This window comes from Bemisia tabaci, chromosome 3, assembly GCF_918797505.1.
Source record: "Bemisia tabaci chromosome 3, PGI_BMITA_v3".
Taxonomy (NCBI): domain Eukaryota; kingdom Metazoa; phylum Arthropoda; class Insecta; order Hemiptera; family Aleyrodidae; genus Bemisia; species Bemisia tabaci.
Genome location: NC_092795.1, coordinates 8,455,752 through 8,480,377, shown reverse-complemented (window position 1 = coordinate 8,480,377; position 24,626 = coordinate 8,455,752). Strand labels below are relative to the sequence as shown.

Here is a 24,626-nt window from a genome sequence, read left to right as displayed (position 1 = left end):
AGGATGTAAGGTGGCGAAAATAGAAAGCAGGTGACATGCGAGGATGCAAAAGTTGGTGTTAATAACGCTCACCTCATGAAATTTTTATCGAGAGGGCTCCTGCGCATAAGGGGGTCGATGGCCCGCTGGACGAATCGCTTTTGGACGACTCCCACCTCTGTGTCGTCATCATCGAGCGACCCTGTGTCCAGACCGATGACCTTCTCCGCTTCGACCAGGTCCGTGGAAATCCACTCGTAGACGAGCACGAAGAAACTAAAGTAACATAGCTTCAGATTCATCTGAAACAGAAAATATTTAAAATTAATAGATTTGTTGAAACGGTGTTAATTATCGCCTGAGACCTCCCTTCATCACGATGCAAACCGAAACCACGTGGGCCTTCCTGGGTAAAGGAGCTGTTAATATACTACTTTGAATATCGCCCTATGGGACCGCCTCTACATTTATCACGAAATGCTTAATTTGCGGTTTTTGACACCCCCCCCCCCCAACCTCTGTAACTCTCCGTAACGCTGTTTTAGACCCCCTAGAAAATTACGTAACGCTTGCTCCCCCCCCCCCAATTTTGATGAAAAATAATCTAAAAATCACCTTACATTAGGTACTGAACGGATTGGCTTTACTATTTGGTGAGGATAAGTGAAAGTATTGGACTGAATATTCTCGAGATTCTTTAAAACTTCCGACGAAAAGTCTATGAAAAATCCAAAAAAAGGCACTTAAACTCGTTACGCAACGCTTCGCCCTGTACCCCCCTCCCCTTCCTACCATGACCTGTAACGCCACGTAACGCTGGCATAGACCTCTCCCCTTTTTGGAGCGTTAAGTAATTTAGGGATGGCCCCCGTAAATCGTGAATTGCATTCGATGACAAGACGAAAGAAAAGTATGCTTTGACACACAACATTTGAATTTTTATCAGCGAGGATGCCTAAGTCTGGAGGTGCTTACGGAGTTTTACCTCAACACGGTGAAAAAACCAGCCGAGCATTTGAGATTTTTATTGCAGCGTCTATTGATTCCGAGTCGATATGTGAACTGTAACCTCACATTAAAAAGACGTATAGCTTCCTCACCCACAAGAGCGATTGAATAATTAATAACGATCGAATGGGATCGTCCTAGGACGATCACCTCAACCTTGCCACCCTCACACTCGCAGCGCATCATGAGCGTTTTGAATTCCTCCGAAAAGCTGAAAATCCCTTTAAAAGTTCGTTCACGCCCCGCTGAACTACCTTTCCGCGGGAAGTGCTGTATTTTAAGTCTCATTTCGTCGCTCCGCTGACCAGAGGGCGTAACTCAATTTTGACGTGAGCCGTGAAAAGCATCCAGTGATACGGACGAAAAGGTTCATCTTAACGTGAAGTTGCACCCTTCAGCGGCGATTTGGTTCCTCTAATTTGCCGTAACTTTTGAAAAATAGGAGGGCGGAGGAGGTTGCGAAACCCTCTTTCTTTGCGATTTAAGAGTACTGGGTGGAAAACTTATTTGACTCGAATCTTGAAAAATCTGACAGCTCAATGCCACTGACTGATTCAATTTTATTTATTTTTTCTGCAGGGATTACATTCATGAAAAATTGAGTACCGATTACAGGGAAATGGCATTTTAATGACCCTGATGAGCAACTTAGCGAAAATAAAATAAAATTCGCCAAATGATTATTGATGAAAGTTGGGGTTGCCTTAGCGAATATGCCTCTCCTAAACTGCCGTGCTAAGGAAAAGCGCCGTATGAACATTCGAGAGTTGCCAAGTTTTCTTCGATAAAATGTTCATCATTGAGGGAAGTTATGAATATTTTTCCTTGAAAGTTTCAGGAACTTTGCTTGAAAGTGCGAGCAAAAATCATCTTGAAAAATTAGCAGAAAAATGTTCTGAAGTTTAGCAGAAAATATTTGGCAAAATATTTTCTGCTATACTATATTTTTCGAAATTTGGCAACGCATGAAGGTTCTTACGGCGTTTTTCCTTAGCACGGCTGTATATAAGTGCGGGGTCTCTGGAATATACTGCCTCTGGTCAATCGTGAGCCTTCCTCGCCTTTTCTGATTTTGCTGACCCATGTTCTGGGAAATTTTCCTCCGCGTGTTTTGTTCATGGTCAACAAATATGGACTAAATTACTTTTCGCTCCTCAAAAATACACCGATTTGTACCAGAAAATACAAAATTGAGGCACTAATTTCACCACCGATAGGGTGAATTTCCAACATTTTAGTGAAAACTCCCTATATAATTCCAAACTAAACGAAGTCTCTCACCCTAAAAAAAATTGAGTTATCATTTGGACCGCTTTTGACAGAAACAAACCAAATCGCATTTCGTTTTAAAAGAACAGTCATTTGATAAAACGGGACGACGACTTTCTTTAAAAAGAGTAATACTTTAAACAAATTATTATTATCATCAGTGAAACTGGAAATTGATTTCGAAAGAAAATATTCGCTTAGGAATCAGGATGAAATATTGAATCTGAGCGACTATTCCTAGGAACTATGCCAGACAGAGAGACTTTACCTATTTGAAGCATTAAAACTAATTTTAAATGGGTTGAGAGGAGTGGCAAAAAGGGGAGGGTAATCATTCAGCGAAACAATAAACTTCAAAGCAAAGGCGTCACCTGCTTATTCATATACAAATTGCATCGTAAACTGATTTAAACTTTTCCGTATGCTGCAACTTCGTTATCTCTACGACGAAGAAACAGTTCCCGCCATCTTTTGAGCACGGCGAGAGCAGCGTAACAAGACAAAAATATCAAAAAACGACGAAAGGAAACAAAAAGCAATTTAAGTAAATTTGAACTTAAGTTCACTATATTACTCTCGAGTGTCGGGAGGCTGAGCTTGTTTTTATGTGACCTGTTTGCATTCAGATGAGACCTGTTGAAATCATGGAAATAGAGTGATATGTCTTAGATTGATAATTGGATAAAAAACGGCTGTAATATCGGTGCAACCAATCATCAAAATTTCTGTTAAAGAGCTCTACATGAATTCTCTTTTTTTTTAGATTGAAATTCATCCCTTAAAACCGCGTGTCGCATTACATTTTAACCGCAAAATGTACACTTTTTCGTAGCCCGCGGGGGTGGGGCGGAGGGGTCTTGTGGGTCTGCCTCCTTCTATTGTCCGGAAAATGATCTCAAAAAACTGTATCATCGTGTGATCATCGGGAAAATTTTAAATTAAGACCTCTCTGTGACACATTTTTAACTGTTTATGCCACTGTCTTTAGAAAGGAGAGATGAGAGGATTGTGATATTTGAAGAAAAATTAAAACCCTAAAACTATGCAAAATTATGCATTAGTATGAGAGATGTGACATTTCAGAATGTATACTTATTCCAAAGTGCGTAGTTTTTTTAAACACTGAGGGAATTAGAGGCAACGCGTACACATTCTTTTTTATTGACGTAGAAATAAAGCAACGCAATTGAACACGTTAGTAATAATATGCTTTCACCACCAATGGAAGTTATTTATGGTGCCTTACGCATCGCATATCGCTTGGTACATACTAACGCAGTAATTGGACCGCGTTTAGCAGAAAGGAGCCAAGCCACTTCAGCTATTGCCAAATTTAACTGGGCAATTTAATTTTTTAGAAGAGAACGTTTGTGCGGAATCCCTTGAATATTTTAAGGAATTTGCTTCGTACTATGCAGAAAATTCACTGAAATTTGCTCACGAATCCGCACAACTGTTTTCATGTAAAAAATAAATTGCCAAATTAAATTTGGCAATAGTTGATGTGTCTTGGTTCCTTTCTGCTAAACGCAGTCCAGATGGAAATGGCGCTTTCACATTGCACTGTCGCGTAGTTGCATCGTTCTTATAAGCTGTTGCCATGAAGAAAGCGAAAGCGCCTTCAATTTTTGGCTATGCAACATGGACATCCATTAAGTACGAAAAGTTGTATCAAAGCGCCTGAAACTCGATTGAATCGGCGTTGCCGAGTGAAAATTGGACTAAATCTTGAAATGGGGAACTACAATTTCTAATTAATCACGGAGACAACAGATTTGTCATAAATTTCCCGATGAAGATATGTTTTTTGTATATTAATTAGAAATAGTAGTTCCTTATTGCCAAAATTTAGTCCGATAAACATGTCTCCTATTTGCCCGATTCTCCTACTTGTGTTCTCCTATTTTGCACAATCTCCCACCCGTGGTTGATCTCCGGCGAAGATTCCTTGTGACGGCCAGGGAGAAGGGAGGAGGGACAATGACTTATAGAGTATGTGAAATTAGATCAGTGTTAATTAAATCGCAGCTAGGGTGAGTAGATAATTGCCTGCTTAGTCAAGGCGACAGCCTGAGCACAAGAACACTGACATTTCATGTAAGAAAGCGGGTTTCTCTGCTGGTGTAAAGCCAGATATGCGCGACTCAGCGCTGAAACTTATATTTTTACTGTCACTTACAATCAGTAACATTGGAATACTTTAAAAATATTTCCCATTTTTCCCCCAAAACAGTCATTGATATATTAATTAAAGGTACGGACAATTTTTAGTTATCAACACTGCAGTCGTATAAGGAAAAACGCCGTATGAACCTTAAGGCGTTGCCAAATTCCCTTTGATAAGATACCAAGTTTCAGCGAGAGTTGAGAATATTTTTCTTCAATTTTTCCAGCGAATTTCTTCTGCAAATACTTAAATCTAAAGGATCTGAAAATTTCAAACAAAAATGTTCATGATATTTCTGAATAATAAATAGTTAATGTAGGGTAAATTCGGCAACGTCCAAATGTTAATAAAGTGTTTTTTCAGAAGCACTGCAGCAGGTTGATTATTAAAATTGATGGAGAAAGCGATGGACAAAGAGAACATGGAGCGACCCTACATGGATCACATTTTGCAAAAAGGAACCACTATCTCTGGCTAAAAGCACATATCTGCATAGGGAAACCTATGACGTGTATACTGTTTCCTAAATGGGCAAGAAATAGTGGTTCCCTTATTGCAAAATGTAATCCATAGATTGATGGAAGTGCGTGAATGCAAAAATAGGTAAGTAATAGACAAATGCAACCCACGAGAGACCCTATAATTATTAGTACATCACTTTCTCCCTTAGTCTCTAGGAACTATCCGTTTCTACCGACAGGATCGCACCATTTATCCTTTATCTCCTTTGTCTATAGCTTTGTCTATCAATTTAAATAATCAGCCCACTGAGCAACGCTTATTTTAAACGATGGGTGAATCGTATGGAGAGGAAGAAATGGCGTGAACGATCGATCATCGATATTTCCCCATTTGAAGCTATGGTAAATAATCGATTATTAAGGTATACCCTGTTTATCGACCCTTTCCCATGGATTTAAATGGCTGATCAATCGATATAACGCAAAAGATGCCACGCAACTGAGAAATTGAAAGATCAAAAGAGGCAAGTTGCGGGTGGGGATACGAAGCCCAGAATCCGGGGAGGATCGCTTCCAGTGTCGCATCTTCGAGGTCAACTTTCCTCCGCTCATATTTCGGCGCCCAACCCCCTCCCCGCCCTCGCACCCCCATCCGCCCACCGAAATTTGACTGCGCTCTGCCGCCGCGGCCACAATCGAGTTTCAACCCCGTGTGAGAAATCGCAGATGGAGGGAGGGCATGGCCTCATGCATCCACGGTCTTAGTGCTATGCCGCCGATTGAATTTTAAAGCGTCAAAACTCCGATGGGTCCTACTGAAATATTTAAGAAAAAGTTTGTTTGTGACCGTTTCCGGGAGAGGGTCTTGGACCTGGGGGAAAATTTATTGAGATGAGTGATTCTCGTCGAACTGGGTCGGTAAATTGATATTTGAATCGATGCCTGCTGAAAGGACGTAAGTTCGAAGACTCACGAGCCTTGTCTTTCGTTGATCTCGTCGGACGCTAGAGCTCATGATTAATTTGACCTACGCCCACGGTAGCGGTCTATTTGCAGTTTCCACGATATTCACTCTCCTTAATAAAAAATATAAACATCGAATGGGATCTCATGTGTAACATAAATTGTCGAGTTCAACGTTTCGTGAGATTGCTCTAAATGTAGGGAGTAAAAATCCCGGACCACGAGGAAAAAACTACCTAGTAGGTGAACTAACGTAGACTCTATGGCTGTATTGATGACCAAAGCTCAAAACCACGTCCATTGAAATTTGTCTCGGCCTTCATTTTTTATGTTTTGTTTAAATTGTATTTCAAGAGAAACAAGCCAACTTTATAGCTAGACATTTACGCAGAATATTCTTCTGACAGAGATGAAAAATCATGTCAATTTTTGAGCAGTTACGACAACCAGTTTTCCAGAGAAAGAATATAGAATGACAGGAAGTCCGCAACGTCGCAAACGGAGATACGTGGTTTCGCACCTTTGTCATCGATATACGTCTATCTACCCGTATGCATACTCTCGTCTGCGTCCGAGGCGTTAAAATCACAACATTCAGAGCGATCTCACGGAGCGTGAAATTCGACGATAAATGTTACAATTTTTTTCTACGTCTGGTATTCCAAAGAATAACGCGAGCGGTATCTCTAAGGTTTGCTCCAAAAAAGTGCAAAGAAGAGTTATATAATGCATTAATTCTAAGTTTCAGTCCTCGGTTTATGCAACTACTTAAGCTTTTTTATAGTTCGGTTTGGTTTGAAATCTCGGTTGCACGGACCGAGGATACAGATACGGTTTCTTGAACCGGCACACAGGGCGGCATCCGTATGGACGATGCGGACAAAAATCGGTAAAAGACACTTAACTCTAAATAATGCCCTAGTAAAAATTGGCGATAAGAGCTGCGTTTCAAAATACCATAGGAATTCTTATAGCCGGCTAAAGAAGGCTATAGAAATCATATAGCTGGCTGTAGAATGCGGAGAAAATCATACGACCGGGCTATACGAAGCGATAAAAAAATATGCAGCCGGGCTATAGTTCCTATAGCCGGGCTTTACACTTTATCGCCTGGCTGTTGCTTTTTCGCCATCGATTATAAAAGGCTATAAGAAATTGTGTATAAATTCGTGTGCTTTGGAAATCATTAAGTTTGATACGGAACCACCTTAATATTTACAAAACACACGTTATATTTTCCTTTAATACATATTTCTTTTTCATCAATTAAAACGAGAATAATCCATACAGGATGTGCAAACATTTCAAAATATGAGTTAAATAACGCTGACTCCGCGAGATTAAATATTAGAGCCTAACACAAAGCGGAGCGGCCACGCACTGGTGCCTACAAACCTAACAGGGATACTTCACGCATTGCGCAACGCGTGAAGTATCCCTGTTAGGTTTGTAGGCGCCAATGCGCGTTTGCGCTGGCTGCCCGACTGCCGCACGCAGCGTGCCACGGCGCTTGAAGCAACTATTTCACACCAGACGTATTGCACAGTATCATTCTAAACTGAAGGCGCTCTATTATTAGGAATGACAGGCATCTATCAAACGTACGGAGTTTTCCTCGCAAAATAAATCTGAGAAGTAAGTAAATGTCAACCACCCAGAGCATTTTGCGTTTCAAGCGAGAAATCTTCATTTGAAGTTGACGTCTTTTTCCCGTGTATTTCTAATGGACCAGTGATTCTCGACCCATTTCCCGCCTACTTTCTACCCACATTTGAAGTAGTTTTGAGCGAAAAATTTGAAAATGAACCATAATTGTGAGTCAGAAATATCCTAAGGATGACAAACTCCAAAAAAAATAAAATATTCAAATGTCGAGTTGTGAATTTTTTTACTTTTGTCCACAGAGAGCCGCACGATTACATGAGCCGATAGCACAATTACATGAACACACTTGTAGTTAGACGTCATTTTGCAACAGAACTACAAATCATGGCTTACAATCTGTTTAGAAACAACATTTGCGCCATTAGTTTCCCTTTGCAGATAGGTTTTTTTTTATCAATGGGCCAGAAATTGTAGCTCCTTGTTGCAAAATGCAGTCCAGCTCATACTTTCAATCAATCTTGTTTTCAGTATTGTGTGGTGACTGCGGAACACCAATTTCAAGCGATCTAATCATGGTGAGGCGTGAATGATCGATTATCGATACTTCCCCATTTGAAGCTATGATAAAGAATCGATTATTAAAGTTTTCATCGCCAGCAACCTATTCATCGATACTTTTCCATAGGTTTAAATGGCAGATCAATCGATCTATCGTAAAGCACACCACACCACTGGATCTAGTATTACTTCTTTTTGCGAGATGCACGAGAGGGTGATCATCATCTCGTATTTTTGGGGACTCCGCGACGGGTGTGAGAACGGACACAATCCAGAGAGATCGCAGCGGTCGTCGCTCCTCTGACGTAAGGGCGTATCTCTATTCCCACATGAGCCCTGAAAAACATGGTGTTATATACAGAACAGGGCTCAGGCAAAAATAGAGGTACGCCCTTACGCCACGGGGACGACGGAATGAGCCCTTTCGTGCTGGAAATGCGGTCGAATAGAAGCCGGCGAGGCGGAAATCCAAATGGGAAGAAAATATTTGTGTTGCCGCAACGTATAAATACTTGTTGAGACGCCCCCTCCCCCTCCCCGTCCTCTATACTGCTTTCCGGGACTCCGGCTCCAGATGATCCGGCAAAGAGCTCCAAAAAATCCTCCCTTCTGGACGCGGGCTCTGTTTCCGGGATCCCGTCGCTAATGGCAGAGGTTAAAATTCGATAACCGGAGGGCAAGTTCCGTTTTTCGCTGACCTGCGGGCTGATTGTTGAAATTGATAGAGAAAGCTATAGACAAAGAGGACATAAGGAGTATGGAGCGATCTCATCGGTTGAAATGGGTATTCCTTAGGCTAGCGCAAATGATGGACTGACTAAGTCCAGATTTGTTAAAACTGAAAGGTGTCGTTGATTATCCATTGCCTATGGAAAAAACTCTTTTTAACAGTCGTCTTTGATTCACGAAAAATAGAAAAAAAAACACATTGTCAGAGTCTAGACTCTAAACATCGCAGAAGAAAATACTCTTGCTCCGTCAATTTTAATCAAAACACTTGAAAGTGGTGTCAAGTTTGACTTATCCATATGGCCATATGGGAAATAATACTCATATTTTTAACTAAGTATGTACAATCTTTTGCCAGGTTAAGTTTTTAAAGGGTATCACACAAATGTCAGGTCAGACGTTGGCAGAAAAGGGCCCCATTTTAACACAAAACAGCAGTGCGCACACTGCCGTCCAACGCAAAAACGCCGTAAACGCCATTTTACATTTTTTGGAAACAATGTATCATCGCAGAAAAACTTGTGTACCTGGGGTCAATGTTTTTACAGAATTCTTTCGCAAATACTATCAAGAACATAACCTGAAAATTTGAGGTGCATGGGTAAAACAGTTTTTATTTTATAGAGTTTCAAGTTCCAAAAAACGAGGGAAAATCTTGATGGATTTACGGCGTTTTCGCTTAGTATGGCAGCATATTTATCATTTAAAATGCATTTTTCGACTACGTGCACATTTTCTTCCTCGCCTTACGGATTGAACTTAGAAATTTTCAATTCGTTTTTTGTTTTCTGTGTGAACGTTTGGTGGGGAAATGTACGTTATGGTGTTTGAATTATATCTTTGTGGTCTATGCTCTCAAGTAAAACGTGGATATTCAAATTCCCGTCCACACCGTGCAAAAAACGGACCGAGCTGAGGCAAGCGCGAGGAGTAGTTTAGCAGCGCACAAATTAAACGAATCACTACGGGGGATTGGAATTCATTAGTCAACGGGGAAAAGAACGAAGGGGAGAATGCTGCGGATAATGCAGCGAGCAACTTTCGAAATGTTTTTGCTCGCAGAATATCAAATCACATGCGCTTCGCAGAGAGGGTTGTTGCGAACCACTGACTCCGTTGAGATATATAAGAGACGCCTATATCTATCACTGAAAAAAAGTATGGTAACATCTCTATGAGTCTACTTGATTTTTTACACAGTGATACTATTCAGAGAAAATAACCAGAATTATAGCAGTATTCACCAGAACTCGAGTGAAACTTACCATACTATGGTAAATGCTACAATAAAGTCTGTGCTGATACCATACTTGGATCACTGTATTAGAGTATGGTAAAATCTATCATATTATTTTTTCATGTATACGTATATGTATATATACGTGACATTGCTCATTTTTTGTCACGTTCTATTGTTTATGAGCAAATAAAACAACAATATTCATGATCAGTTAGGTTTTCTCGTATAAATATTGAAACGAGTGATAGCGAATCTGCCCACTCGTTACGAAAAATTCACAATGTATACAGAGTTTGAACATATACGATGTAAAATTAAAATTTGCACAAGGAAGCAGCTGCGAGATGTCTGATTTTCTCAACCATGAAAATAAAGAGTTTTGGGAATTTTCTCCTAGCTAAATAATTGAACATTTTTGGACAGCGAATCGTTCCAGATCGAAATTATCCCAGGAAAAAAAATTAAAATGCAAACATTGTACCTTCAAAATGGATTAAAATGCATGAGATCAAATGACTATATCTCTCGATGACTCATTAGACTTTGGTATTGGTTGTAGGACATTTCGTTAACGATGTTTTGTCCGTGCCCCTGTTTTTTCCAGTAATTTACGTCCACGCGTTTTTTCGGCACGGGAGTTTTGGTCCACGTGCCAATTGAGACCCAAAGTTAATTGGCCCACATGTAAATACAAACGACAACTGCTCACGGCGTTTTTGGATGAAAATGTAAAATGTCTTGGAAGAACAAGGGTTTGCTTGTTTTTTTGTTTTGTCTGAGAGTTTTGGTGAAAATGGGGGAGCGTCAATTCCATGAGACAAAATTCACTAAAACTCTCTACACCTCTTTGGTGTAACAGGACTTAATTATCTTTCAAGAAATTCCCACCTTGCTATACCTGAACCGGATAAACCTCTACATTTGCCTCAGTTAAAGGCTCTTAGATTTTTCCTTTGTACGATAAGTATCTTGATTTATTTTGCGAGGAAAGATATCGACGGTGAAACTACCAAACCACGTATCTCGGTTTGCGACGTCGCAGACTTCCTGTCATACTTTATTTTTTAAATGAAAAGCTACTTAACGTCCAGTCTTGAAAATTTCCGTGATTTTTCCTCTTCGTGCGGAGAAAATTCTGTGAAAATTTCAAGGAATGATATTGATTTGGTCTACTTCAAAAAAATAAAATGTGAGCGGAGATTTTTAAACACCGCAAACGAGATACGTGGTTTGGTAGTTTCACCGTCGATATGTACTTTTAAAGGACGCCTGTCATTCTTAATACGTTCAATTTCGTATAATACCGCGCAACACCTCTGTTGTGAAATAGTTGTTTCAGGCGCCGTCGCACGGGGGGCGGGCGGCCAGCGCGGAACGCGCATTGGCGCCTACAAACCTAAGTGGATACTTCAAGCATTGTGCAATGCGTGAAGTATCTACTTAGGTTTGTAGGCGCCAGTGTGCCTCTCGCGCTAGCAGCACGGCGTTCCGTTCTGTTAGGCTTTAATATTCATACTCACATAGTCAGCGTTTTTTAACTCATGAATTTGAAATGTTTGCTCACTCTGCATTGATTATTCTCATTTAAATTGATGGGGAAAAAATATGTAACATTCTGGATGTAAGAAAGTGTGTGACAGCTCACAAAACCCTGAATTGATCGCTACGGCTACAGCAGTTACTTTAGCAATGTTAAGATGTAAGACTAACTGCTGTAGTGGATTATTCAGCATTTTGTGAGTTGTCGCACACTTTTTTTACATCCAGAATATTAAATCAGCATTCTTTTTATTCGGTGTAACATGCGAGCAATAATAGATTAGCGTTATTTCAACGGAAAAGGGAGCCAAGAGAAATTAAAGGTTTAAGGTGATTCGATGATCGCCATATTTTGTGTCAGAACGGTATGCGATATATCGCATCAATTGGCTCCATTTTTTCAGTTACTCGTCATTATTTTCGAATTTTGAGATCGCAATTCTGTTGTCAGGAGACTAAAGCACTCCTTTACCAATTTTAACAAAGAAATTCAACGTGATAAAGGCGTGGTTTTTTTATAAAGAAAATATCGCATTCGAGTGCAGTTTCGATATCAGTATCGAATGCTATGTTTTCTCTCTAAAAAACCACGCCTTTATTACGTTGAAATTCTTTGTTAAAATTGGTAAAGGAGTGCTTTAGTCTCCTGACAACAGAATTGCGATCTCAAAATTCGAAAAAAATGACGAGTAACTGAAAAAATGGAGCCAATTGATGCGATACATCGCATGCCGTTCTGACACATAATATGGCGTCCATCGAATCACCTTAAATGAGAGTCTGCACATCAAAACTTTAATATGCGCCGGTACAAAACCAGAAACCAGGGGTCAAGCAGGTGCATTGGAACGATTTATACGTCCGTCATCTTTTTTTCGTGTAGGCGCCAGAATAAAAGTATTATTATGAAATGAAAACAAGGATCCAGAGATAAGATTTTCGGCAAGGCGATTTGCTGCGGGCAGGATTTGGCGCGGAACTCGTTCGGCGAAAGAGGGTTGTTACTCGGTGGGAGTGAGGGCTGAGGGATCCCGTTGACAAACAAGACCCCTGTGACAGTGACAGACCGCTAATCCGCGTGCTCCTTCCCGCCAGAATTGGACGCCAAACATCTTAATATCTCAGCTTCCTCGTCGCGGTCCGCATGATTTCTCACTTCCCTTCTTTAACCACAGCTCCACATTTAACTTCATTCTTCCGCATCAGATTTGTGTAATGTTTTCCTCCTGGAACGTCATAGAAATTACCAGGAGGTGCGCCCTCTGGCCGCTGCGCGGCTCAACCCCGGGAGACCGCTTCGCGCTCTTTAATGATTGCTTCATGGGCTCCTAGTGCATTAGGGTCGCATTCGGCTTACATTTTGCAATAAGGAACCGTCATTTCTGGTCCATTTTAGAAAAAAACATATATGCCATTGATTTCCCTATGCAGATTAATGCTTCAATGGAGATCCAGATAGTGGCTCCTTATTGCAAAATATAATCCATTTATAGTCGTTCCTCAAATAGCACCTTCTCCCGGTAGGCTCTTTATACCCATACCGTAAAGGCTATTGGATCTTCTCCTAGTATAATTATTCGCTCCGAACTTATAGATGTTGGATCTTTTTTATCAAATGAACATTTATATAATGTTGTAGTAACTTCTCATGCATGTATCATAATTTTCTTTATAACGATACCTTTAGTCATTGGTGGCTTTGGTAATTGGCTTATTCCGTTAATGATTGGTGCTCCTGACATGGCTTTTCCTCGTATAAATAATTTAAGTTTCTGACTTCTTGTACCCCCTTGGGTATAGGAGGCTCCTTGTGCCTATTGTGTCCAAGGGAGGTTTAAGGGAGCCCTAAAAAATATCCCCCAAAAAGGAAAAATTTTCTAATTTCGAGTGAAATCCAGCAATATAACTTTGGAAACGAGTTTCCTTGAGAGGGATTACTATTATTGCTTGTCATTGCAAAAAATACACGATACGAAGGAAATATTGCAAGTTTTGTAAACTTTAGCGTGAGTTCGCACCTACCGTAAAGTTTGCCAAAATCACAGAATTTTGTCTCATGTCACGAAACTTCGCATGGCGCTTGTGATACTCTGGCCGGAAGGTGACGAAATATGGGTCATATTTCCAAAATTTGGAAAGAAGGAGCTCATCTCGGGACCGTCACCTGTCAATAGCCGCAAAAATCAAGGAAATCGCCCCGGTAGAATGGTGGAACAGACTGTGTGGAAAATGAACATTCAGAGGGTCAGAGAGCTTAAATGAATGATTTTCCAAACGCTGGGGGCCGTATCTTTGTAGTTCTCCCTTAATCGACTCCTTCCTTCATGCAGGGTTCACATGCGCTTCAAGTTACGATTAACAGGAAGCAGGCCCCGTGGGTGGAAATAAGGGCAGTGACGTGGCGTGCTTTGCGACATATCGATTGTTCTTCTATTTAAACCTATGGTGAAGAATCTATTATTGAGGTGTTCGCTGCGAACACCCTGATTATCGATCCTTTTTCATAGGTTTAAATTACATAACAATCGATATATCGCAAAGCACGCCACGCCACTGAATAAGGGGAGTCGAGAGGGTAGCCAGATATCTACTTGGCCTTTCCCAAGAAATGTGAGATATTTTGCTGAAGAAATGCGTTGCACATCATTCATCTTTGAAATACAAATAGTGCTTCGATCAGTTTTTTGACATGGACAGCTTTTTTATCGCTCCTGACACGACTCAATTTTCCACAATTTTCCCGGGAAGCCCCGTGCCTCCTATGACGCTAAGGGAATCCACCGAGCTCTCCTTAATTGTTATGGGTTCCTTCAGATTCCCCTTTATAGGGTATCTTTTAGTGCCTCCTCAGCTGTGGACTTCCTCAGTTGCTCGTAAAGAATCATGACTTTACATTTCAAAGTAGTGGAATCAAAAGAATTATCTGGGAAAGAATGTATGAATATAAATGATACCGAATGCAATGTGAAGCAAAATTTTACAATTCCCAGAAACTTGGCACGTAATTTTTGAATCGCTCGGAGAAACCGAATAAAGTCCTGAACAAATGAAGTGAATAGTGAAAACTCTGAGAAATAACTCATTAGATACTGCAAAATCTGAGTCGGGGGGAGAGCAATGTACCTCATTACCATTTCATCTAATTAGGCTCTATGGATGGACGGAGAGGGATCAAAAAGTGAGGAGAGTGAAAAGATGGAACATAACAGGAAACTTACACGCGAAGAGAGTGGTATTATTGCTAACTTCAATCCGATGCTCCCATTATGGTCTACATATTTTAAAGTAGGTACATGAATACTGGTATAGATTTACACATAGGATATGCCAAAAACTGATATTTTTTATACAAAGCAAACGAACCAACGCAAGAATGTAAGGATCTTCCATATTAAGTCACGATTTTACGTGGCGTTTCAAAATGTTTGCTTAAGGCTAAACTATTTTTGAAAATTCCCGCCGAATGCATGTCCACCTAACTCCTTGCCCCTTGAAATTTAAGCTCCAGCGGCTAAGTTAATTTTTATTCTTTAATCACCGGAAAAAAGTCTCTTGAATCCAGAGTCCAGACTCTAAAAAAAAAATTGACAAGAAAAAATATAGTCTTGATTCAATCGGATTTTGCTTGCATCTTCAGCTAATCCTTTTAATTCAAGCAAAAATCTCTTCGAGTCAAGAGTTTTTTCTGTCAAATTTTTTAAGATTCTGGGACATAGATCCAGGAAACTTTTTTCCGGTAATTTCTTGTACTGATGTATGTAATTCTACTATTTTCAGCTGAAATCTACCATACATCGATACGTCGCAGGCGATCAGCAATCGTCGGAAATTTTCAAACGATTGTCCCAAGAAAAATGAAAAAATGCTCATCGGCATAATGAAGGTTTGATGAATTATTACCTTCAAAAGCACGATCTCAGCTTGGAGCGCCTTCACTTTGTCCGATACTCTACGCTTTTCCTCGGAGTTAGTTTAGTTGCAGCTATTTGCGCAGCTGCAGCACTGTTGATACAAATTTGTACATAGGTTAGGGGTGATTTTATTGCGTGATCCCCTTCTTTCTGAAATTATTGGTGTTTATATCGCCTAAATGGCTCAGCCGCAGCCGCAGGGGACCCATCTTTCAGGCTCTCTGCTCTATGGGTCCACTGGATGGATCAATCGTTTACAGCCAGAATTGAGACGTTGTGCTAAGAAAGAGTATTTCTGGTTACGAAATTTTAGAATCTCCAATGCTAATTTTTATTTTAGAGAGAGAACTATTGGGTGAATTTTCTGGAATTTTACGTTTTCAGCACTATAAAATCATAAAGAACATTAAGTGAAAGCTACCACATATTACATACATTTTCTTCAATCATAAAGGATGTAACCTTCGCGGAAATTTTGAGACACTGCAACCGGCTAGAAAATCCGGCAATTTAGGAATTTTATACAAAAAATGAGTCTACACCGTACCTACACCGCTGCAAAGATTGTTCAGCTAAAAATGTATTTTACTGATGAACCTTCATTAAAAATTACATTCGAAATATTTTTCAAGAGAATTTACTTAAAATTCAAATAGTAATTGAGGGGAGCACGATGCCTATGAATGTTCTTTGGAATGGACTCAAGATTGCAACGAAGTCTCACAATCTGAGCAGTGTTAAGTGGCAGAGACGCCCGTATTGTACTTAATACTCCAATTTAAAGTTGCAATTATCATTCCAATTAATTTCTATCCGTCACCAATGGTGAAAAACCCTAACGCCTAGACGATAAATCCTTGTAAAATTCTCCCTCTGATGATTTGACATCACGGTAGGAGCTGCGCTTCTAACTCCAAGCGCCAAAATTTTCAATTTGTGTAACTACCGCTCATGGTTGTTTACAAAAGCCGAGCAGACGCCACAAGCCGTACAGTGGAACGAGACTTTGAAGAGGTTGGACATGAAATTTTCTACTAAAATTGCGAAATTGCGATGTATTTTCTTTTACGAAATGAATTTTAGAGGGCACTTCTTGAAAAAAATGTTACGAGAAAACCAATGGAGGAACCACTTATAAACTTCCACATTTCATATCAACGGAAATATAAGCTTTTAAGGTCTTCATAGCATGTCTGACCTCTTCCATTGACTCGATCAACTGTGCGCCTCCGCGCAAAAATACTCCTAAAACACCATAAGAAGACCGCAAACATGTCCAGAACTTTTTTTTTACCGACCCGCTATCGGGGTTTCAAGTGGTAGCCCGATCGAATTATCTCCACGCTATGATGGTATCAATCGTTCTTTTCCATCACGTTCCTCTTGATTTCTCTCGATTTTCTGCTTCTCTTCACCACATTGACGTTGCAGAAAGAGTGCATTTCACCCATTGCAATGAATATTTGGACGTATTTCTGTCAAACGGAACTATGTGCTTTAGGACTTGAGCCCTGTTATGCATATTTTCTTATGGGTCTCAGGGCTCATGTCATAATGCACATAGTTCCGTTAGGTAGAAATACGTCCATTTGAGCCCGTATTCAGAGACAAATCGTCGCCTACCTGACATAAGGGCGTAACTGCACTATGCAATGAACCCTGTCTTCTACACGTTTCAATGCTTTTACGGGCTCATCTCAATGTGTATCTCCTTACGTCAGCCAAGCGACGAAATTAACGGTGAAACTTCAAAACCACGTATCCCATCTCGATGGCCAAAGTGCGAGACCACGTATCTCCATTATGGTATTGAAACATGTCTATTCCTATTTAATTTTTCGCAAAGAAACAACTCGACTTCATAGCTTGGTACCTAGAGAATATTCCGCTAATAAGAGGAATCAAGGTTTTCGGGAAATTACGTTCACTAGCTATCCAAATAAAAAATAAAGTATGAAAAAGAGTCTGCAGCGTCGAAAACGTAGATAAGTGGTTTCGCACTTTGGCTATCGATTTGCGGTGTTTTAAAATCCCCGTTCCTATTTTATTTGTTTTTAACAAAATGGCATTTTGTCGGTACCGTGCCTTCAATTGAAACATTATTTGACGGTATCGTAACCGGAAAATCTTATTAGAAAATTGTGTGTAAAATGGTGTACTGCTGGTATCTAATATTCATTTGATAAAAATTCAATACGAATGTACGTGGCTGCATTACAGCACGCAACTATTACTGCTCCTGTGCCGCTCACATTGCCTACTTTAATATTGAAGGCGCACTGGTCAAAAGGAGCGCACAATAGCACCGCGAGTAGATATTAGTTCACCAATGTGATGTTTGATACGAATAAACGTGCACTGAAAAAAAGATTGGTAGAATTTACCATTCTTTCACGCTGTATTTCACACAGCGTGAATTCAAAGTCGATTCTGCGAAGGAATGGTTACCTCTAACGTTTACCTTCCTTCTGGCAGAATTGACACTGAATATACGCTGTGTGAAATACAGCGTGAAGGAATGGTAAATTCTACCAATCTTTTCTTTCAGTGTGATAACATATATGCAAGCAACTATTAATGCTCCGAAGCCGCTTACATTGCCTCCTTTCTTATTGGCGGATTTTCGATGTATTAGCCGTGCAAATTTGACAAAAGAGCGTTCCAGATAAGTTGATCACCCTTAGAGCGTTTTATTGTGAGAAGGGCCGCCGCACGGGCACAGCGAGTACACTCCTTCCCATATCGTGCTGAAGAATCCGAAATTTTCTACATTTAAATTCATGTAAAATATTCATATTTTATCTCAAAACCAGGCAACCTCGGCTCCGTTTGACGGGAGCAGAGCGTAGCGTCTTCATGAATATTTCGCCTCGAACGGGGGAGTTTTGTGCGCGCTTGTCGCGAAAAACAAATGCCTCCGACTCCTGCCGCGGGGAGGGTATGCAAACTGCACGCTCGGAGTCGCAGTCACACAGTCTGCACCCTATGGAAAAACGCAGTATAAGCCATCAGACGTTGCCAAATTCCCTCCGACAAATCAAGAATTTTCAGGAAAGTTTGTGAATATTTGTCTTCGGATTTTTCAGAGGATTTTGTTCGTAATTTAATCTAAAAATTCTGAAAATTTCAAGGAGAAATATTTATAAATTTCTTGAAAAATGAATGTTTTTCGAGAGGAAATTTGGCAACATTCGAATGCTCATGCGGCGTTTTTTCCCAGCACGGCAGTAGTGCCTCGTGCGATCAGATTAGTCGACCGAGAGGGTCTTGGATCTTGTGACAAAGGGGGCGAGGATGTCAGACCGGGTGGTGAAAAATAAAGATACCGATGATGAAACATCCAAACCACCTAACTCTTTTGTGGTGTTTTAAAATCGCTCTCCATGTGTTTTTTTGAAGGAGGGTAAACCATTATTATTCCTCAAAATTTTCACAGGATTTTCTTCGTTCGAAGAGGAAAAGTCATGGAAGTTCTAGAGAATTGACTTTGAGTATTTTTTTATATTTTCAATTTTTCCAGTAAATTCGTTATTTGTTGAAGGAGATATGGCAACGTCTGAAGGCCCATACGACGTCCCTCCTTAGCATGGCAGAATAGGTCACAGGTCCTAATATCGGTAATGGCGGAAAATCTTCGAGGAATTGGACGTATTTCCATCAAACGGAACTATGTACATTATGATGTGAGCCCTGTTACGCATGTATTCTTAAGGGTCTCAGGGCTCATGTCTTAATGCCCATAGTTCCGTTTGATAGAAATACGTCTAATTGACACGTGGATCCTCTAAAAAAGATTCCCTCGGCCCTTAAAAAATAAGGAAAGCAGGGCACACGTATCAGCTGAACTTTTGCAAACTCTTTTCTGTCTAAAAAAAAAAATGGATTTAATCGTTTCATCTTCGGTGAGAATTGAGAGAAATTGAAATCACGATCTGAACTGTGCCAGCGTATTAAAACTCTTTGGGTTATTAATATGAACGCTCGCAGATTTGGCAACATTGTTGTAAACCGACCTTAGACAGAAGTACACTTTCGCGCAAATACATATATGATGAAAAAAAGTTCTTTGGGACGATGAGTATGCATTTCGCTTTTGATGCAAAGATTTCCTCTGACACTAAATAACGAGTTTCAGTTTTTCAGCGTGTTATCAGTGACACGCTCTATTTTTCTTACTAACACAAAGTGAGAGGATGTGAAATTCGTTGATTTAACCAGAGTCTTACTTCATAAAATTTTTAGAATCAGTAGTTCATGCAAAATCAAGACCGTGCCGTCGCAAAATGTAGCATAATTTTACCAAATGCGCATGAAACCAAAGGCAACAATTTGAAAAATCACCATTAACGTCGCCATGTTAAGAAAAAACGTCGTAAGAGCTCTCGCCGGTTGTTAAATGGGCTCTGATAAAGTAATTACATACTCTCAAAAAGAGGAAATGAATAATATTTTCCTTCCCGATTTTCAGGATCGTTATATACTCCTTTAATTGAGAACAAGATTCTGTGGGGCATCCTAAAAAACAAAAAACACATCAATTAGTGAGAAAATCGACTTTCATCTCAGAAATTTTGCAACATCCGGATGTAAATACGGTTGTTCTGCTCCAAACGGCAGACCAGGACAATAGCATATCTCAGTTGTAACTGGCGAGAGCTTATTGCGTGTAAATTTGGACTTGTTGCGTACTTATGGAAAAAAGAAACCAGAGCACCTACAATCTTGCGTGTATGCAACGCGGACATCCTTGGAGCACGTATAGTTGTATTCAGGCGTTATTATCAACTTCGTGTCGCTCCACTGAATTACGCCATGGTCTCATTTCTTTAACGGAAAACTTGGCAACTTTCTGACTTGAATCTCCATGATTTTATTATTTAAAATCCATGGAAAGTTCGGAGACAAATTACGCCAATATTTTTACAACATGTTTTCAACATTCATAAGATAATTTCAAATCATACAGAAGCTATTTGACTTTAGATAATTTTGTTGAAACTAAGCAAACTGCGCATATTTTACATTGTTTGTTTTTCATCCACTGCGAAGCTTATTTATGCCTGAAAAAATACCTCATATTTGCTGAGTTCCATTAATTTATTTCGTCTGATGATTAACCCCACCTAAATGAGAGTGGATTAGAGTGACCCAGTTCTTTGCCCTAAGTTCTAATTTTACCTTTTTCTTGCGAAATTAGGGTTCTATATGAGAACTTCACCCCAGGTGAACGTAAATGTTTTCAATTTGTTTTAAAATATTTCGCCTTATGCATATTTTACATATTTCTTGATTATATTCAAACAAGTTTAAGAAAATATTACAAAAATACTGTGAAATTATTTGAGATACAAGGTTAGAATGTCGTTGACCCGAAAATATTGTAAAAATAATTTAAAGGCTTCGGCGTAGCCAGAAAAATCTTTCAGGGGAGAAGGGACAGCAAAGGCCCATATATCCTTCATTCCCGACCATTTACCAGTATTAAGCGGCTACAAGCTATCGAGAATTTTTTAGGGGACCACCTTCGACTTTCTATAAAAATAAACTCACGACATATCAGGCTGAGTATAGCTTAGATTTCCATAAGAAAAGTAACATGAAGCACGCACTTGACGCAACGTTGATTATAATGCTATTTGTGCCTCATGAGATGTCCTTGTTGCATAAACACCAAATTTCAGGCAATCTCCTCTCTGTCGGCGTCCTGTGGTGAAGTGGTTGTGACGCTTACTCTATCAAAGGGAGGCTCCGAGTTCGATCCCCGACTAGGTGACTCGAGTTTGATGGCCTCAAACAAAGATTACCTGGGGCTGGCTTGATTAGGGACTGAAAAAGGATGCGGCTTTAGGGAGTTTTCGTCTCTTTTTACCACAAATACGCGCCCGCGACGAGCTCCTTCACTGGAAAAAAAGGCGTTTTGATCTAGAGTCTAGACTCTTTAAAACAACGACGAGAAAAAATACTCTTGATTCAATCGGATATTTTGCTTGAATGCTTGATTCAAAAGGAAATCTGCCTCAATTAAGAGGATTGGTTCTCAATTTAAGCAAAAATGCGATTGAATCAAGAGTATTTTTTCTTGTCGTTGTTTTAAAGAGTCTGGACTCTAGATCCAAGTGGCTTTTTCGCGGAAAAAAATACTCTTGATTTAATCGGATTTTTGCTTGATTCAAAAGGAAATCTGCTTAAATTAAGAGGATTGGTTCTCAATTTAAGCAAAAATCCGAGGGAATCAAGACTATTTTTTCTTGTCGTTGTTTTCAAGAATCTAGATCCAAGCGATTTTTTCCCCGGTGAATCACGGGGGGGGGGGGGTGTCAGTCCCACAGGGATCCCTGCACCCCATGTTTCGAGAGTGTCTATGTAACTGTGACCTTTCCGGTTTCTTAAACGGCCTTGTTTGCTCGAGCCCGGGAACCAAGCCTCGATTTCAGGCGCCTTTGAAAATGCTGCGACCACAAATGCGGAGCCCCTTCTCGGAAGTCCCGATCAGCCGCTGGTCACGGGTCGGTGAACGGCCGACCACACAACACATGCTTCACCGAGCGCCTTGATAACTCCGCAGATCCCGCGGATGCGCCAACTTTCATATTTAATAAACCCCTCCGCGAGGAAACCGAAGCCCGTCAACTATCCGCCAAGATTTAATTAAATTAGAGCCGGTGTCATGATGAAAGGCGATATTTTACAGTTTCTAATTAAAAGCAACTTTCCGAATGCGCGCCCCCGGCGGACGGGAAGACGTTGGACAGTATTTAAACAGGAAGTTGTTTGGATACTCAGCCGCGATTTTTCATCGGCTCCCGAGCTGCGGCCCGCCAACTTATCTCGTTTCGGGTTAAAAACTTAATCAAACGTTCGTGGTACCCGGAACTCGCAACTGGGAGGAGAGTAATCAGTTATTGGAAGCAACTCCGCGCCCTTTAAGTAACGGTTCCGCCGTCGGACACCGCTGGGGGCTGGGCTGGTCTTTTTCACCCCCCGCCCCCACGTTCTCTTGGAGCACTTGCGTGATTCCCGTTTCGGCGGGGCTGTTCTGTTTTGGCGCCAAAAATAGAAGACGTTGCGCGACACATTTTTCCAGGCCCATAAGACAGATAAAGTGACTCCATTCGGTAGAAGCACAATGGACCACTAGATGGACGTATTTATACGAAAGGGAACTAAGCGCCAAATTTCCAAATTTCAGTTTTTAACGGATCTGGATTCACCATGTAATAGGCTGCTCTCACACGTTAATATGCCCCCAAAATACTAATCTCATCCCCTAGAATCAGCCCCTGAAAAATCGCAAAACAGGGAATCAGCGATTACGAATAAAATCAAAAGGAACTATATGTAATTCCCTTTGATTTAATGCGCTAACCCGGATTCCGAATTAAATCAAAAGGCGCTATCTCCACTTGAATCACTTGATTGACGCGCGCGCGGCGAAGCTTGGTGGAAACTTGGTGAAATTTAGTATCGGGGGGTATTTTTGGACGGGAAACTCGAATTTCGGGTCAAATTTTGAAAATTCAGAAATCCAAGATGGCGGACATGGCCTAAAATGCTATCTCGGCCCCTATCCAGCCGATCTTTGTGAAACTTGGTATCAGGGGGTATTTTCGGACGGGAAACTCGAATTTTGGGTCAAATTTTGAAAATTCAGAAATCCAAGATGGCGGACATGGCCTAAAATGCTATCTCGGCCCCTATCCAGCCGATCTTGGTGAAATTTGGTATCTAGGGGTATTTGCGGACGGGAAACTCGAATTTTGGGTCAAATTTTGAAAATTCAGAAATCCAAGATGGCGGACATGGCCTAAAATGCTATCTCGGCCCCTGTCCAGCTGATCTTGGTGAAACTTGGTATCAGGGGGTATTTTCGGACGGGAAACTCGAATTTCGGGTCAAATTTTGAAAATTCAGAAATCCAAGATGGCGGACATGGCCTAAAATGCTATCTCGGCCCCTGTCCAGCTGATCTTGGTGAAACTTGGTATCAGGGGGTATTTTCGGACGGGAAACTCGAATTTCGGGTCAAATTTTAAAATTTCATAAAGTCAAGATGGCGGATGTGGCCTAAAATGTTATCTCCTATTTAAACGCGCATCGCCAAAAAATCCCAGATGTCGTCCCCTGAGTGACGGTCACATATCGACCGTGCGTTCCCTCTGGCTCGATCGATGTCAGTGTGCACTGACATGGACAAGGGGCTTTTAACGAGCGAACAAATTAACGAACCCATCGGAATCACTTAATTTTCATTAAAATCACTGTTAGGTACTTTATTGGAATCGGAACAGTATTTAGAAATTCATGAGTATTAAGAGCGCGCTGGAAGGATTACGTGGTCCAAAGCGTGACCGTCACCTAGGGGTTCGTCAGGCCCCATCTTGACTTCCTCGGAGACGCGAGTTTAAATGGGAGCTCAGAATACGCAACTTCGAACTTGTTTTCCGTGGGTTAATAATGTTTCAAAAAATCGGAGAAAATTCCAGCGAACTGTGCGTACTCAATCCTCCAAAAAAATGCAAAAATTAAAAATTACTGAATAACCTCATTGTTAAAATTTTAAACTCCAATATGGCGGATGTGGCCTTCAACAATAGCTCAATGCCTGAATCGTTTGTGTGAAGTTCGGTATTAGGGGCTCAAAATGACAACAGAAACTGTTTTATTTAGATACGAAAATTTTAACATAGGTAATCAGCACATGAAGGGAATTCACGATCCGACGCTGCTAGGTAAACCACGCACCTCGACGAGGCGGTGTATTGTGAACGTACACGGAGAAAAAAACTTCGTGCGTGGGACCCGAAGTTTAGGTCATATGGATCTGTGAAGTTTTCGGATTGAGCATCTGAACACTTTCGGTCCAGCTGCTGAGGTTTTGATCACACATCTGAAACTTCAGTTCTTACATCTAAAGTACTTCGGTTTTCACATCCGAAAATTTCGGTTCTCACATCCGAAAAACTTCGGTTCTCACACCTGAAGACTTCAGACGTAAGAACTGAAGTTTCAGATGTGTGATCCGAACCTCGACAGCTAGACCTAAAGTGTTCAGATGCTCAATCCGAAAACTTCAGAGATCCATATGACCCAAACTTCGGGTCCCACGCACGAGTTTTTTTCTCCGTGTAGAGTGCCATATATTTAAAGTTTACAAACGTGGAAATTTCCACATCTCATCCACATTGGCAAGATGCAGC

The 24,626-nt window shown here is 40.6% G+C and overlaps 1 protein-coding gene across 1 annotated transcript in view; it reads right to left on the bottom strand.

Annotated features, from left to right (window-relative positions):
• The window catches only part of FMRFa (FMRFamide related propeptide), a 57,566-nt gene that overhangs the window by 2,097 nt on the left and 30,843 nt on the right, over positions 1-24,626 (bottom strand). The window contains exon 2 of the mRNA XM_019044377.2: positions 73-281. Within this exon, the coding sequence (XP_018899922.2) occupies positions 73-281 (209 nt within the window). The remainder of the gene's footprint in view (positions 1-72; positions 282-24,626) is intronic.